We start from the raw sequence: 16,597 nt of genomic DNA, 5'->3' as shown, positions 1-16,597 counted from the left end.
TGAGGGAAACATGTCAGCTAAAGAGCAGGTTCAGATATTTAGTTATAAAACACTCCTTCAACATGTAGAGGACAAGAAAAGCAGATACCAGGTTTTCTCGCTGGAGCTTTCATTATGTTATGTGCTTTTTTTGAATTTCACTTCCTGGTTTTTATTTGTACCTTTTTTTCCTTCTTTTCAGACAACACCGAAAATTACGACCCAGATTACGACTTCCTCCACCAGGACTTGTCAGTAGGGGAAAACCTTCCCCCAATACCTGTAGGAGGATGTCTGAGCCCCCTGCCTGAGTCTCACAGCGAGTCCTCCTCCCCGGTCCCTGGACAGCACCCCACACACCCCCGCTTCAGCGCCCCTCCGTCCCAGCAGGCGCCCGAATACTGGACCCCGCAGCCCAATCAGACCAACCCGCTACTGGCCCGCATCAGCGCCCCCCCGGCCCTGCCCCAAAAGAAGCGCCGCAGCACCCAGTCCATGCCCTTCCCCGACGGTGGATCCCGCGTGATGTACGAGCGCTTCCCCTCCCATTACGACAACCTGTCGGAAGAGGAGCTGCACCCGACGCCGCCGTTCCCACTTCTCACGCCCATCTCGCCCATGCCTCAGACGAACGGCGGCGTGTTCGTCGCACAGTACATCGCCAGCGAGTGTGCAGATGTCCCCTCAAGTCCACCGCCTCTGCCTGAGAAGAAAAGCAGACACAGTGAGTGGAAAAGAAAGAGAGGGGGAGAGATGAAGGAAAGGAGGAAGAAAGCGCTTGAGAGGAGACGTTGGAAGAGAAAGGGACAAATAGTTGACTGTAGGGAAGAACACAAAGAGAGGCAGGAGATGGATTTAGGAAGACACTTTGGCTCCATTTCATTCTCAGTGTGACGAAACATAGCTCATGTCAAAGAAATATGCCCCCCCGTGATTAGAGTCAGGAAGTGAATACCAGGATGTGTCTACAATGGCTCCGGCTCCAAAGGGCACAGAGAGCAATGTTTGGTCATTTCCTGACACACCTGCTACATCACTTCCTCTCTCACTACTGTATCATGTCATTCCACACAGCCAGCCCTTCCTGTTAGCTGAAACACTTACTGTGTGACGAAGATGACTTTTTTTTTTTTTTTTTTTTTTATGATTTCAAGTGGAAAACTTGTTCCATTTACACAACCACAAAGATCTGAGACAACTTTCCAGTTCCTGCTGAATATTACTCAGCTGGCTGAATAATTGTGTAATATCTTCTCTTACTCTGAAAGTTTTTTTAGTTTTAAATTCCTAGAAATATTAACCGATGACGTCATCGGGCTGACCTCATTCTTGGCCGTGAGCTGTTTTTGCCAAAAGCAGTCATTGTGTTTGGCATGGGTGTTAACAGATCGAATGAAAGATGCTTTTGAGTTGCATCATGGGACGTGAGGGATTTGGTGTTGTTGGAGCTTGACAAGAGGAAAGAACTACAGATAAATCAGCTTTTTGGCGCTTCAGTGTTTGCTGTTCGTGTCTCTTTTGAGTCTACGGCTAATATTGGAAGAGAGCAGGAGTAATATTGGACAGTGTGGCACCATTAACAAGAAGTGAGGAGTAATTGGATCCAAAAAGGGTCTAAGGAGGCTAAAATGACTAAAGAAAACGTGTGCTGTCTTTACTGTTTGAGTTTGAAGTTAACAGTTTCATGTAATAACGGTCATTCTTTTTTCCATCTGATCCACCGCCCTCCTTTCAGTCCTTCAGTACATGCAGTTTGTGGAAGACTACTCGGAGCCCCAGCCCTCCGTCTTCTACAAGTTACCGCAGAGCGAGAGCATCTACGAGCAGCGCAACAAGCGCTTCCAGGAGGTCTACCGCTTCAACGACTCCTTCAGCAGCACCGACTCGGTCCACGAGCCGCTGCTGCCTCCGGCTCTGCCCCCGAAACAAAGGCAACTGGTAAGACACACACACACACACACACACACACACACACACACACACACACACACACACACACACATAAAGACTTGGACCCTTTTTGGAGGACTACAGAACCATTTAATGATTGGGTTAGGACCGTAGAAGCAAAGCTGTAATTAGAATTCTTGAAATAGTTGGGGTTGCTTTTTCTCTAATTAAGAGCAAACCTTCGAGGCTGTGCATCCTGCATCGGTAACACAGTAAAGTGTTAGATAATAACAAATAGATCAATGAGATGAAGAGCTTTGTGAAAACGGGTTCACTCGTACATTTCAACGCTATGAAATCCAAACGTCTGGCGTGCAGCTCGGTGTGGGTCACGGTCTCTTCGTCGTGAACGCTGGGAAGAAAGAGAGTGTGGAAGAATGCAGATTGCTCTCTGCAGGCTGAAGTACATTCCAGCGGTAATCCTCATCAATTTTCCCTCCAGCCTCCTATCTTGTTATCTCTCTCACCTATTCAATCCCCCCTTACTCCCTCCATCTCCCCTCCTGGCCTTTTTTTCTTTTTTTTTCTTTCTTTCTTTCTTTCCTGTAAGCGAAGCAGCCGTCTGTGTGAACACAGAGGTGTTTGCTTGTTAGCGGGAGATAAGAGCAGCCTCTACCAGTCCCTCATCACATCCAGTCATCTTATCTCGATCCGGGTCGGCATCGGGGTTAATTGAGACGACTGTCTGATCTGAGAGAGCCTGAGTGAAGAGAGAAAGGGACGCGATGAGACGGCTCATGGCAGAAGAAGAGGACACTGTGATGTGTCAGTTTGGAATAAATCATTTTAGGGCCCTTAAAAATTCTTCCTATCAAAGCACAATAAGTACTACATCAAATTGAACCCTCCTGTATTTACTCCCGTGTTGTCTTCTTTCTTGTTTAAAATGGGAGGAAACCGTCTATGAAAACTGTCCTCATCATTCCGGGGTATCGCTTCTTTTGTCATTTTCTCACAGTCCTGACGGAGGAACTGCCGCTTAACTTTATAAATAACATCTTTTTTTTTAACCTTGAATGTTGCTTCTAAATGTTGCATCGGTCAGCCGCGTTGATTTGTAGGGATGCATAGTGTTGGATTCTTGCAGAGTTCCAATATGCTAATAGTTTCCAACACGTTCACTGTGCAAAAACAGAAAACTGTTTACATGTAAAACATCAGGTATATATTTTTATACAGATTTTTGATGGGTCATACTTACCGTAACTCTGCTGAGCACATTAAAGCTCCTCAATGGAGCAGAATGAAGATATTTATTTTATTCAGCTTCTCAGGTCAGATTCTGATATTGAATTTTAACACCTTTATCGGGCAGTGGAGATGTCATGCTAAATGTGTGTGCATCCCTACTTATTTCCCAAAAAACAACGCTACTTTGCAAAGATTTGAATGAGTTCAAGATTTCCTTTTATTTGTAATTTTTCCTCATGTATCTGCATACATATAAAAGACGAAACGCTGTTCTCCCAGCCCCCCGAGCAGTGTGACAGAATTCATTTTTGATGCACTCGCCCATTTGACACGATGACAGCAGTGAATGGGAGGAAGATCAGCTTGAAATGTGCTGGAATCTCTCTTTAAGGATCCCCACTGTGGTGAAAGTCTCAGAGCTTCATTCTGCAGGACGGTCCCAAATGAGACTTCCCTCAAAGAAACGGACGCGCCCCCCCCTTTTTTTCCTGCCTGCCAGTCGAATACGAAGGTGACAGACAGATGTGACGTCATCCTGAAGCTCTGGATTAACGAGGGCCGTAAACAGACGAGGGTGCAGCTACAGTTCATTCACAGTATCGCAGCCCAGCGAGCCTGTCCACCCAGGCCCACCTTCGAGTTCGTCTGTCTTCTTCCTCTTTGCCCATTGTCCTCTCTCTGCCACCACAGCTGTGTATTCTGAGCCTCTGTGTGCCCGCCTCTTTATTTTTATCACGCTTTTGTCTGCGCGTATAGTCCAACCGCACTCATCTCCGCTCCCGCCGCACGACCCTAATCTGGCCTCATGTTTTGGACTTGATGAGCTTGCGGCCCAGTGGAATAAGCCTGTTTGCCTCCTGCATAAGCCTGTGTTCCAGGCTTACACGCTTTGGCGACTTTACAAGGCTTTGCAGCTAAAAAAAAAAAAAAAGAAAAAAAGAAAGTCATTTCAGCTGCAGTGTGGATAAGGGAATGGGTGAAAAAAAAAAAAAAACCCAAAGCAGATAATATTGGCAATGTTTAGAATGTGCTGTAGTTGGCCTGGTTTCAGCAAAGCTCTTAAAGCTCGGGGGCATTAAAAGAAAGGTTATTGGGCTGTCACACTCCACATTATGTGTGTAACCTTTACACATCACTTGACCCCCTGCTCATTAGGGCTTTCCAGGGAGAACCTTTACTGAAACACAACAGTGTATTCAGTACAGTACAGTGCGAGTCTGTATTTCTTTCAATAAACAGAGAGCTAATACTTCTCATTTAAACTCCCAGAATCCTCCTCAGCTGCTCGCCACCCTGACCTCACTGCTTTTCTGCTGAACTTTGATTAAATCTGCTCACATTCACTCTTGCTGACTAGTGTAATCAACTGTCCACTTTTTTTTCTTCTCCTTCTCCCTTAACACCCCTAATTTCCCCTCTTTGCTTTCTTTAACTTACACTACTCTACTCTCTCTCTCTCTCTCTCTCTCTCTCTCTCTCTCTCTCTCTCTCTCTCTCTCTCTCTCTCTCTCTCTCTCTCTCTCTCTCTCTCTCTCTCTCTCTCTCTCTCTCTCTCTCTCTCTCTCTCTCTCTCTCTCTCTCTCTCTCTCTCTCTCTCTCTCTCTCTCTCTCTCTCTCAGGCCTCCCACTCTTCCTCCCCCTCTTCTTCCTCTTCTTCCTCTCTCTCCTGCCACCTCCAGCCGTCTGTAGCGGCGATGGAGGAGGCGGGCTCTGGGCTGGGCCTCAGCATGTCCGTTTCTAACTCCTACCTGATTGGACAGGCGTCTTTGAACACGCCCACGGTAAGTTCCGGACCCCCTCTTTCTCGCTTAAACGCCATCCACCTCCACCTCCATTTCTCTGCTCCGTTTGGTGTGGGTGCTGTGTGGTCCCGGTCTGGTCCAGGGCGTGTGACCTGTGTGTGCACCATATGTGATGCAGCCGGTTATCCTCCCCCTGACCCTCTGAGGGTCGCTGGTTTGGTTGCTGTGTGGTCCTTGCTGCTCCATGTGTGCATTTGTTTTGACAGTTTGAATTTGTTGCTTTTGTTGTGTGTTGTTTTTAGCTGAGGCATCAGATATGCTGTTATTAATGTGTGCTTTGTGTGGTTGTGAGTGTGTGCAGTTATCTGTTGTGGTTGTGTGCAGCCTCTGGCTAACACGAGCTTGTATGTTGCACTGAAGCATTCCTTCACATGATAAGCAACGATTCCACCCTTTCCCTAATTTCATTTCACCTCCAGTGCACTGCAAAGGAAAACAAATACAGTAAAAAAAGAAACGAAAATGTAATTGGCCCAGGTGAGAATAGTCTGAAAGAACAGACAGATATTTATATAGATATATTTCATACTTGAGACGGAGATTGTACAAATTTAAGAAAATGTTTTTCTTAAATCTTTTTCTTGAGTTCTTCTCGCAGTTATTGACGCTAAACTATTGAGACACTGGATACTAAGTCATCCGGAATAAATGAACCAGTCAAGGAAATCTGAGTCACTTGGTCAAAGAAATGCATATTTCAGAGTTTGGCATATATTGCCAAACTCTGTTCAAGTCAAATTCCATGCTGGTGATGTAACAGACTTGTGCAATCGTACAGATGACTCAGATTTAAAGTTTATTGTCTGAACATATAAAGTACAGTCAGGAAGAGAAATTGTTTTATGTAAAAACTAGAGATTCTTTATCTTCTGAGATTTTAAATCGAATCATAACTTCCAAAAAAAAAAAATCTTTTCTGCCTTTTCACCAGATGTGTTAATTAAAAAAAATAGACTTTGCATCCATGGATCCAGAATCGCTTTGAATCAACAAAAAAAAAGAATCTGAATTGAATCGTGAGAAGCCCAAAGATTCCCAGGCCTAATATTAATAGTCCTCATTAAAGTCGCTCAGAGCCAGGTCCAAATCTCAATAACAGCTGCTTGATTTAAAGCTCCCGTGAGGAACTTTGATTTAGTGTTGATTTGGCGCCCCCATGTGGACAAAGTGGGACCTCCCATCTCTCCAATGTTTTTCTCCTTTACATTTGTAAGCAGTGTGCTTTAATAGGAATAATGATTTAAAAAAAAAAAACACTTCTGTTCTTCACTTCTGTTCCTGATGGTCGTTTACTTTTACAACTCATGAAGAGAAATCGATAAAAACCCTTCACACAAGTTTGAAGAAATCTTTTTTTGGTTTCGTGTCCACATCACCAACGATTCACTAGCTTAAGAAATCAGCTTTCGTTTAACAGGTCCTCGTTAATAAGTTACTTCCGAGTAATAAAATCTGTCAATGTTACTTCGTCCCTGACCCCCAGTGCGTATCCACAATGCGTTACAGTGGCTTGTTTGGGGAGGGGTTGACCCATGGAGACCTCATGGTGGGCCATGCACCCTTGAGACACGCTGTGGATTTCCCGCAGGATATCTCTGCTGGAATGCAGCTCCAGATGGACCTGATGGAAAACACATTCTTCCCATTTTCTGCTCCTCTCCTCTCCTCCCTCCTCCTCCTTCATCTTCTTCTTCCTCTGGCGTCGGTCTCTCTCCACCCACACTCCTTACTTTCTCCAATCTCTGTAGCGTGCCGTTCTCCCATCGTCATGATGCAACCTCCTCTCACACCCTTTTGTTTTCCATTTCCGATTTAGTGGAACGCTCACATTCCTCAACTCATTTCGGCATTATGCTTTATTCAGGGGGGGGGGGGTTTGCTTTGCATATTTAGTGGAAAGAAAAATAAATATTCCGTAAGTCTCATTGGTATTGGAGAGTATTCCTCTTTGAGTGTGTTGCTGTTGTTATTTTTACAAACAAGGATTTCCCAACCGCATTGATATTTTTGAGGAAAAAGAGCAGCAGAGCGGTTTCCAGATGATCCTGTGTGTGTGTGTGTGTGTGTGTGTGTGTGTGTGTGTGTGTGTGTGTGTGTGTGTGTGTGTGTGTGTGTGTGTGTGTGTGTGTGTGTGTGTGTGTGTGTGTGTGTGTGTGTGTGTGTGTGTGTGTGTGTGTGTGTGTGTGTGTGTGTGTGTGTGTGTGTGTGTGTGTGTGTGTGTGTGTGTGTGTGTGTGTGTGTGTGTGGTGTTTATCAGTGATCTGTATATGCCTCCATTGCTGGTATGCAGGATCAGAGCTGATGTTTGCAACAAGTTCGGACAGGTTACCACTGCCTCCCTGCAGACACACATCCTCTCCTCAGCTGGCCACACACACACACGCGCGCGCAAACACACACACCAAGGCATGGCATGTCTAAACACATACACATACTCAGAGTTGATGCTAGCTTATCTTTCAGATTCCTTGTTTAACATTTATGTCTCCCTTGTTCTCACACTGGAGACGCTTCTCTTGCCAATGGGTGCATTTTTTAATTTTTTTTAGATGTGCGTGTGTTTGTGTGTGAAATACTTGTTCAGACACATCATCACCCTCATAGTCCACACTTCATGGAGGTGTTGGAGAAAGATGCGAACATTTCTTTTCCCTCCTCCGCTTCCTATAATTCAGCTTCCTTTTTATTTTCTAACTGTCTTCCCCTCTCTAATCCCTTACTCCTGTACTTTACGTTATTTTCTTTCTCTATTTTTTTCCTGCTTTCCTTCTTTCCACCAATCGCAGAGCTTGGACCAGGTTGCCTTGACCAATGCCACCAATCTGGATGGCGGCGGCGGGGGCGGGCCCAACGGTTTGCTGGCCGGCTCAATGGGCTCTGTGGCTGTCTGTCTTCCTTCTGAGACCTCTCTCACTGACTCTCTCCACACGTCAGCGGTGAGCTCACGCAGGTTGATGTGTGGACGCAGGATGCTAACAATGAACAGACGCTCTCAGACTGATAATAAAATGTGTCGCTGGAGCCGTTCCCTCGGCAGATTGTTGTCAGATTACAGCAGTTTGCTGTCCCGTATTGTCGCACAGACGATAATACGGTGACTCATTCTCTTGTTGTGATTATCACTGCCCACAAACTGTCTGCTGTCTGAGTGTTGCTCTTAAAAGAATCCCAGTAGAGCATGTTGCACTGCTTCTTTTTTTTTTTTTATCTCCTGTTAATATTATTACCTTTACAAAGATGCTCTCCAGTGCCACCTGGTGGTCGGCTGGAAAACACACCGCCCTCTGTACATAACTTAAAACCTGGACTAGCTGCTCTGTCTCTTCCTGAACTGTATATTCACACTTTAAGCAAGAACTCTGTGCCCCTCTCCGCCACCCTCACGCCTGGGTTTGTGTCTCCCCGTAGAGCGAGAGTGCGAATGACGAGGGCGGGGAGGGCGAGTACGTCAACTTGTACTCATCCAACCAGGCCAACGGGGAGCTGTCTCTCTCCCTCAGAGTAAGTAGCTGACCGCCCGCCGCAGGTTGAAAAGGTCAATTCCATTTTACGCATCGTTTCAGGATATGAATCAATTTAAAGTCAGGAGCCCCCCGTTCATCTGTTGCACTCCGCAAAGCTCATTGATTCATCTCGTGAAGTGATGGCGATGAAATGGAATGTGAATGTAGACAAAACCTGACCGAGCATGACTTCAGGTTCATGGGTTTGCCTGCAAGAGGACTTTCTGTTTCTGTGGAGAGAGGAACGATGTTCGTCTGTATGTTGCTCTGACTGCCCGGCTGGTGATTGCATTCTCTCTCTCTCTCTCTCTCTCTCTCTCTTTGGCTGTGCTTCAACTGTAACAAGCATTTAACCTTGTTCCGATCTAACACCTGACATGTGGCTGCTCCTTAAGGGATTCTCAATGGTTCACCGGTTTTCAATTTTCCAATAACATTTCTCGTAACAGCTGATGTGCATGTGTGACGGCATAAAGTGTGTGCTTGGTCGTGTTCCTCTGGGCTCGTGTGTGAATCCAAGGTGTATCTGGGTCCTGTTCGGTGTGTTAAACAGACGTGAGAGTGACGGCAAAAGAGATGATCTGTGATCGTGTTGGTGCAGGTTCAGAGTGTGTGAGTTCACCCCTCTGGTTTCTTTGCTCTGATCGGTACAACATCCTTACTCTGACATCTGTACAGAGCATCCATCCCCCCCCCCCCACCACCACCTGAAGTGTAGCATGCACACTGCAGGGTTCATACGATCTCATCAGCATCCTGTCGTCGGTCCCTGCACGGAATCACTCGCACAGCGCAGATGTTGACGTTTGTTTTTTCCGTCCATCGATTAGGAAACGATCACAGCTGACGATGTGCTTCAAGACCCCGCCCCTCAGATTCCAAACAGCAACAGCAAAGAGGCTTTGGACAAGGAGAGGTAAGAGTCGCACAAAAGGTTCTACAGTTTTCACTGAACGCCCAACACTGACAGGTCTGAAGAATAATCAAGACAAAATAAAGGGAACAAACACTGTCCCAACAACATTCAATTACATTCACATGCCAAGCAGGCATGTCTCCAAACACTAAACTGTTAAAGTGTGCCGCTTTTGTTTGCCACTACACAAAATGCCTAAACGAAAATGTCATTCCGAGACACCAAATGTGGGTTGCATCTTGTTTATAATCAGGAGTATTTGTGCTTAAGACAGCTTCCTTTGTTTGTTTTAGGCGGCAAAAGTCGACAGAGTCGGCCGGGAGCGACGAGGAAGACGTGGACGAGCTCTCTCTCATAGATCACAAGGAGATCATGAGCAGGATAACACTAAAACAAGAAGTAAGACCTACAGCTACGCTGCCGCATGCTTTCTGTTTTTTTCGAGCTCTGCTGCGATAGAAGCATGCAGCACCTGCATACAAAGCACGTTTTATCCTCTTAGTGCAGCGCTGGCTAAAGGTCACTGAGTCACTCCAATAAAAAGAAAAGATCCAGATCCTGAGATCCACCACTGATAGTCGATGCCTCCCTCTGCTGTGAACTCTTTGAAACTGCAGCGCTGAGAGATCGACAAACCACCCTTCGCCTCCTCCTCCTACGCCGCCGCCTCCTCCTCCTCCTCCTCCTCCTTTGTCCTGCGTGGTGCAGTCTGATAGACAGATGTGTAGAAATGTTGCTCGCCAGTTCTGCAAGGTTAGGGCCAGTGGGACAGCAGTGATTTACAGATGAGATGTGACGGGAACAGAATTGGAGATGAGGGAAGATTCATAGCCTGTGAGGACTTTTTTTTCCTTTTTTTTTTTCTTGTAGAGCTGTTGCAGGAGACATTGCAGTGGTGAGGCTTTTATCATACACAAGTCAGACTTTTTCTTCGTCATCAGAGGAGCTGGTGCAGGACGGGGAGAGGTGGGGGCCTTTTAAGAGGGGGGGGGGGGGGGAGGGGGTGAGAAAAGAAAAAAAAAGAATACAGGCTGGAGAAGAAAGCGGCTGCTACATTTTGGGCTAGACTGCATCACTCCCTCTCTGTTTATCCTCTCCGGTTTTTCACTCCATTTCATCTGTCTTCTGCTTTAATTTGTTTCTTTTTTTTTTTCCTTCCAGAATGATGACGGCCCTGACGTCCGTGCTGGATCAGGAGATATTTTATTAGTGCACGCTACAGAAACAGACCGCAAAGGTACAGTGCAGCACACATGAAGGCTGGAGTAAACGGGGCAGCATGTTAGTGTGCTTCAGGGTCACTGGTGCAGCTTTGTTTTGTTTTCATTTGGCATTCAAATATCTTTTTATTTCCTGCAGTTTGACGAGTCTGAGATCCGAGAATGATTTTAAAACAGCCTCAGTCTATCTCTCTTGTTCTCTTGTTTGTGATGTGTCAGTCTGGATATGTGGATTTTTTTTGCTTAATTAGGTTCTCTGATACACTTCAACTCAAATATGCAGTTTTTTTTTTCATTCTCCTCTGTTTTTCCTTGACAGATCTCGTTTTGTACTGTGAAGCCTTTCTGACTACATATAGGACTTTTATAAGCCCCGAGGACCTCATTAAGAAGCTACACTACAGATATCCTTTTCAGATCACTCAACACGTCACTGGGAGCTTAAACGTTGGCCTGAAGACTGTTTTTCTTTAAAAAACCCTCATTTACCTTTTAAGGAACGATCCCTTCATCATGTTTCCTTTGATTCGGCTGTTAGGGCTGAAAAACTAAATTTTATTTAGTATTTTCTCCAGGTGGATATTTAACTACTTCTCAAAGTGCTTGGTTTCTTGTGATAAGAGAGCAAATTTATCAAGAACGTTTCCCTCCAAGATATTTCCGTAGTTGGCGTCTTAACAGCTGGATTTACAGTAGCTTCAGTTCTATGTTGTTACTGGTTTAGCCATGCTAGGCTAGTGAAGCCTCACAAAGCAAGCAGCTAGCATAGCTGTAGTGCTGTTACTCCAGGTTGAAGTCATGGTGGAGGTTGCTGTTTAACGATGAGTGTTTTCAGTGCTGTGAGGCTGAGAGATCTATTTCAAGCTCATTTTTAGGCTGTGAAAGTTTTTGTACCCAGAAGTCGTGTTGGAATTAGGTTATGTATTTTTTTAGACAAGTTTATTGTTTAAACTTTAGAAGAATAGGTCACTGTGTTGGTTGAATTTTAAATGAGTTTTCAACTAATTAAAAAAAAACCATTCAGAATAACTCGAGAGCTGGAGGTAGTTATTCTGACACGTCTCATCTGGTCACTTGAGGAAACATCATTCATGTCCTGTGTGTAGCGTTGACCATGTTTTATTTTGAAACCACACAGAGTTTTATTTTGTCCTTGACCACTGAGCACATACACCAGGTTCTGCCACAGTCCTGACACCTTCAAGAAGCGAGTCAGCAAGAACACGTTCTTTGTGCTGGTCCGAGTGGTGGATGAGCTGTGGTGAGTACGAATCAGTTTTTTTTTTTTTTAATTTATTCTTAATCTTGGAAAAAATTTCTCTGAGTGTGTAGTGCACTTCCTCGGGAAACGTAAACAAATAAACAAATACATGATTTAGTCGAGGACTGTGAGGAGAATATCCGGTTCCTCAGAAAAGAATGAATCAAAGCATGTGTATGTTTAAATTACACAAAAGTGACCACTGCTTTGATTGTGCTTTTATTTTGAAAGTACGTAAACAGTATTGTTGATGAAGTGTCCACCAGTGAAGTTCATGGAGACGAAACACTTTGCGACATGGTGATAAAGATCACTCACAGGGTCAAGAGGATTATGGACAATAAATACATCCTACATAGTATTATTTCATTATACCTATAAATATTTTTCACATGAGACAACTTGAGCAGAGATCACACACTAATTCAAAGAAATAAACGACTAGTGTGACTTTAAAGGGTCATGAGACAAAAATATTATCCACCAGTGGACTCGGGAGAAGCTCACGCTTTGAAAAGTCTCTTAAACCCACATTTTATACAAGGTCGGTTAAATTCTGCTTTTTTCCCCCCCCCTCCACCTTCCTCCTGTCATTCCTGAATTCTTCCCCTCCTGCGTGGTGCAGTCTGGTGGAGCTGACGGACGACATCTTGAAGCAGCTGATGGACCTGGTGTTCACGCTGGTGTGCAACGGCGAGCTCAGCCTCGCCCGCGTGCTCCGCAAGAACATCCTGGACAAGGTGGAGCAGAAGAAGCTGCTACGATACACTAACTCCCTCAAGCCGCTCGCAGCCCGAGGGGTCTCAGCAAGGTACGGGGGGGGGGGGACACACGGAGTGAGATGTGTGGGTAGTTATCCTCGCTTCACATGGATTAATACCTTCAAGGATAACAGACAGTGTTTGTTTTGTCCGGTAGACTGACGTTTAGAAAACTGCAGCACCACTTCATATTCCCTAAACAAGTAGCTCGTGTTTCAAGCTTGTAGCTTCAATCATGGCCGAGTTCCTGAGTTCGTAGTTTCATAAAGTACGTTTAATTAGCTATGTGACTTTGCAACTCCCTGAATTATTAACTGCTAACACATAAAATGCTTTTAAAAATGCAAAACTCAGAAGCCAGAGACTAAAGGATACCTTAGAATAACACAGTTTGAGGCCAAACTAAGAAGATAGAGGAGAGAGAGACGTGCACAAAACTGACAGATATGAGCACACCTGCTTTTTTCTACTAGCATCTTCAACCTAAAAAAAAAGAAAGAAAAAGTATTGATTGTTAAACACTGTGACACAGACTAGCTGTATATCTGCATATATGTAATTAACCGTCTGCTAACCAAAGCACTTTTTTAACTTATTAATGAAAATAGCACAGATCCTTCAGTCCACAAGCAGAACAGATCGTTGTGTTGGTCTGAAGCAGACACTCTTTGATCCGTTTGCTCTGCACGTTCCTCCTCTACTCTGCTCATCCAGTAAAGACTAAAGACCTATCGTGACAGAATCTGCGTTTGAGAAAAAAATGCTTCTGACGTGTTGTTTTAAAAGTTTGCCCCACATCCCATCTGTTCACATGAAGGAGACAGCGTGATGACCTATATTACATCCAGCCAGCAGGGGGAGCTGTGTGAATGTTTTGGCTTCACGTCGTTTAATCTTCATATACAGTTTAGGATTGAGACGAAGATGTTAACATGACCCGCCTTGCACGGTGTGACATTTAATACACTTTCTTTCAAAGTTGTACATCTATTGTTAACTACAAAGTAGAAACATTTTTATGCTTCACATTTTAAGAATTATCTAGATAAATGTATTTTAGATTTAGTCTCCTTGCAGCACAAAGAACTACAAAGACAGAACGAGTCCTCTCCTTTATTATCGTCCTGCAGCTAAGCTACACAGTCAAACTTCAGATTGAACACATCATCTTATTGTTTGTCTCCTCACAGACCCGGAACTCTCCATGACTTCCGCAGTCACGAGATTGCAGATCAGCTCACTCTCCTTGACGCTGAGCTCTTCTATAAAATTGAGGTACAGCTGTTACTTTGCATTAATCCTCCCAGCAGTCGCCCACATCGATTTGTGTTTTCACTCTGAACTCCTTTTTTTTTTTTTTTTTTTTATAAACTCCTCCTTTTCCATCCAGATTCCTGAGGTGCTGCTTTGGGCCAAGGAGCAGAATGAGGAGAAGAGTCCGAACCTGACTCAGTTCACAGAGCACTTTAACAACATGAGCTATTGGTAAGACCTCAAATCAAATCTATCCCCTCATTTGTCTGTTATTGATATTATTTCCTGATTTTCCCCCTTGCTGCATCTTTCCCTCAGTGTTATTACACCTCATTTATATATTCCTCCTTCACCCGCAGGGTCCGCTCTTTAATCATCCAGCAGGAGAAAGCTCAAGACAGAGAGAAGCTGCTTCTCAAGTTCATCAAGATAATGAAGGTTTGTGACATTATCCACTTGGTGTTTTTATTTCCTGGCCTGGGAACCAGACGACTGCCTGTTTTTTCACTCTGGAAGACGTGTGCTTTCCCATGAAGTTCAGACAGATTTTTATAAGGCCATTCAAGGCCATTTATTTACTCATTCGAATCTGCTGGAGTTTTATTTTCTCTTTTTGTTTTTTTTATGCTATAACATTTCTCATTTCTTGTTACAGCACTTACGGAAGTTGAATAATTTCAACTCCTACCTGGCCATTTTGTCTGCCTTGGACTCTGCCCCTATCAGGAGACTGGAGTGGCAGAAACAGACCTCAGAGGTGAGAGGGTCGCGTGTGGTTACGACCGGAGGAGTTACATACTTGCATCGCATCATTTTCAGAACAGAGAAGAGCTCTGTTCGAAGACGATGTAGCCTTAAAGATCTACTGTAGGGAAGCATTCTCAACACCTTTTCATTCTTTCTCTCTCAGGGGTTAGAGGAGTATTGCACATTGATTGACAGCTCCTCCTCCTTCAGAGCGTACAGAGCTGCTCTGGCTGAAGTGGAGCCTCCGTGCATCCCGTACCTGTAAGTGTATTCATGTTTAACATGCATTTTTTTTTCTCCACGAAAATGTAAACTTGACACGGCTCCCCCTCCTCTTCTTTCCAGCGGACTCATCCTCCAGGACTTGACCTTCGTCCATCTGGGAAACCCTGACCTCATCGATGGGAAGGTTAACTTCTCCAAACGCTGGCAGCAGTTCAACATCCTGGACAGCATGCGGCGCTTCCAGCAAGTGTAAGTCCACTGGGATGAATTTAGACTATGACAAACTTCTCAAATGACTGGAGTGCTTTGTAAACATCACTCACGGTAATAGATGTCTGCTTCTGTTCGCTCTGGCAGGAAGAGAAATGTATTTCTACTTTTGTTTTTCATGAAACCATAATCCTAAAGCAGCTCTGCGAGCTCCACACGGGCTGTTTGTTTTTTTCCTCATTGATGAATCACTGCAGTAATCACACCTCGACCTCCTCTCATCTCAGGCATTACGAGCTGAAGCGCAACGAAGACATCGTCTGCTTCTTCAACGATTTCAGCGATCACCTGGCGGAGGAGGCGCTGTGGGAGCTGTCGCTGAAGATCAAGCCCAGGAACATCACCCGACGCAAGACAGACCGCGAGGAGAAGACCTAGGACTCTTCCCCCCCACCCCCACTCCCCCAAACCCCCCCCCCCCCCCCCCCCCCGGCTCGCCGAGACTGACCTCCAACTGTGCTTCATGACACTAACTCCACTTTACTACAGACTGAGAGAAAGACGAATGGAAGCTTTCCCGCGAGAGCAAATGGGAGACTCGAACTACAGACGAGTGAAGCGTGGCCGAGGTTTACAAAGAGCGCTGCTGCTCTGGGAGATTTTTATTGGGATTACTGTGGCTCTGGCATGGGGAGAGGTCGAGTCGTGGAACAAGAGGAAGCCTGGTGCCAAGGAGAAGAAGAAAAAGAATCGCACGGAGCGGACAGGGAGACGCTACAGAAATAACCAAAGTCTGCTCCCTGGGCTCTCTGTTTTAGAGTGGAGCTGTTGCGTGTGAGTGAGATTGAGCTGAATGGTCCATTACCCTGAGAGTTGCTCCTTCCTTTTATGTATGTGCCATTTGTTGGTCATCTTCTGAAAAAAAATCCCCCCCATTGAGTTTCCCCTCAAACAGCAGAACATGGAGAGCAACTTGCCCTGAACTATGACTCACAGGCTGCAGACACAAGACTCTGCTGAGAGGGGGGTTTGAACTTACAAAGAGGATGACCGTTAGAGACTGAATTTGTTTTAAGACGTTTTTTTGTTTTTTTTTGTGTAAGAATCATGTATGGTTATGAAATGTATTATATACAGTGCTCCTTTTGTTCTCAAAAAGGATGTTAATGCTTATGAGAAGAGCTAAGCTTCTCCCAAAGTGCCATACATGTGTGCACTCAAAAAAAGCAAAGCAAAAAAAAAAAAAACCCCCACAAAAACAAAAAGATGAATTACTAAAGATGCTGTGATCTATGTATGTCATACTGAATCATCGTGTGCCGTGTTCAGGTGTAGAGAACCATCATGCAGTCACAATCACGTCCCCGTCACGTCGCTGTGTGAACGCGTGTTTGTGAAGTGAGACTGAAGTCCTCAGAGGCTCGAGTGTTTGTCATTCCAAAAAAATGTGCTGTAGAAAATCATTTCAATTCCTTTTTTTTTTTTTTTCCGGGGGAGATAAAAAAAAAACACCACACATCACACTGTGCTATCAAACACCAATAAAACAAACGGCTCTCTTTCAATACACACGCTTTG

The 16,597-nt window shown here is 44.8% G+C and overlaps 1 protein-coding gene across 1 annotated transcript in view; it reads left to right on the top strand.

Annotated features, from left to right (window-relative positions):
- Nucleotides 1-16,588, top strand: part of rapgef1b (Rap guanine nucleotide exchange factor (GEF) 1b) — a 46,608-nt gene extending 30,020 nt beyond the window's left edge. The window contains exons 10-27 of the mRNA XM_079363617.1: nt 182-703; nt 1,715-1,917; nt 4,740-4,901; nt 7,709-7,858; nt 8,331-8,423; nt 9,256-9,341; nt 9,635-9,740; nt 10,503-10,578; nt 10,881-10,968; nt 11,733-11,822; nt 12,448-12,633; nt 13,774-13,858; nt 13,974-14,068; nt 14,197-14,275; nt 14,493-14,594; nt 14,748-14,845; nt 14,930-15,058; nt 15,307-16,588. Of these exons, the coding sequence (XP_079219743.1) occupies nt 182-703; nt 1,715-1,917; nt 4,740-4,901; nt 7,709-7,858; nt 8,331-8,423; nt 9,256-9,341; nt 9,635-9,740; nt 10,503-10,578; nt 10,881-10,968; nt 11,733-11,822; nt 12,448-12,633; nt 13,774-13,858; nt 13,974-14,068; nt 14,197-14,275; nt 14,493-14,594; nt 14,748-14,845; nt 14,930-15,058; nt 15,307-15,457 (2,501 nt within the window). The 3' untranslated portion in view covers nt 15,458-16,588. The remainder of the gene's footprint in view (nt 1-181; nt 704-1,714; nt 1,918-4,739; nt 4,902-7,708; nt 7,859-8,330; nt 8,424-9,255; nt 9,342-9,634; nt 9,741-10,502; nt 10,579-10,880; nt 10,969-11,732; nt 11,823-12,447; nt 12,634-13,773; nt 13,859-13,973; nt 14,069-14,196; nt 14,276-14,492; nt 14,595-14,747; nt 14,846-14,929; nt 15,059-15,306) is intronic.
- Nucleotides 16,589-16,597: the final 9 nt, after the last annotated feature.

This window comes from Symphodus melops (assembly GCF_947650265.1).
Source record: "Symphodus melops genome assembly, chromosome: 16".
In the NCBI taxonomy this organism is placed as follows: Eukaryota; Metazoa; Chordata; class Actinopteri; order Labriformes; family Labridae; genus Symphodus; species Symphodus melops.
The sequence above is the reverse complement of the archived record's forward strand: the minus strand, read 5'-3'. Positions and strand labels throughout refer to the sequence as shown.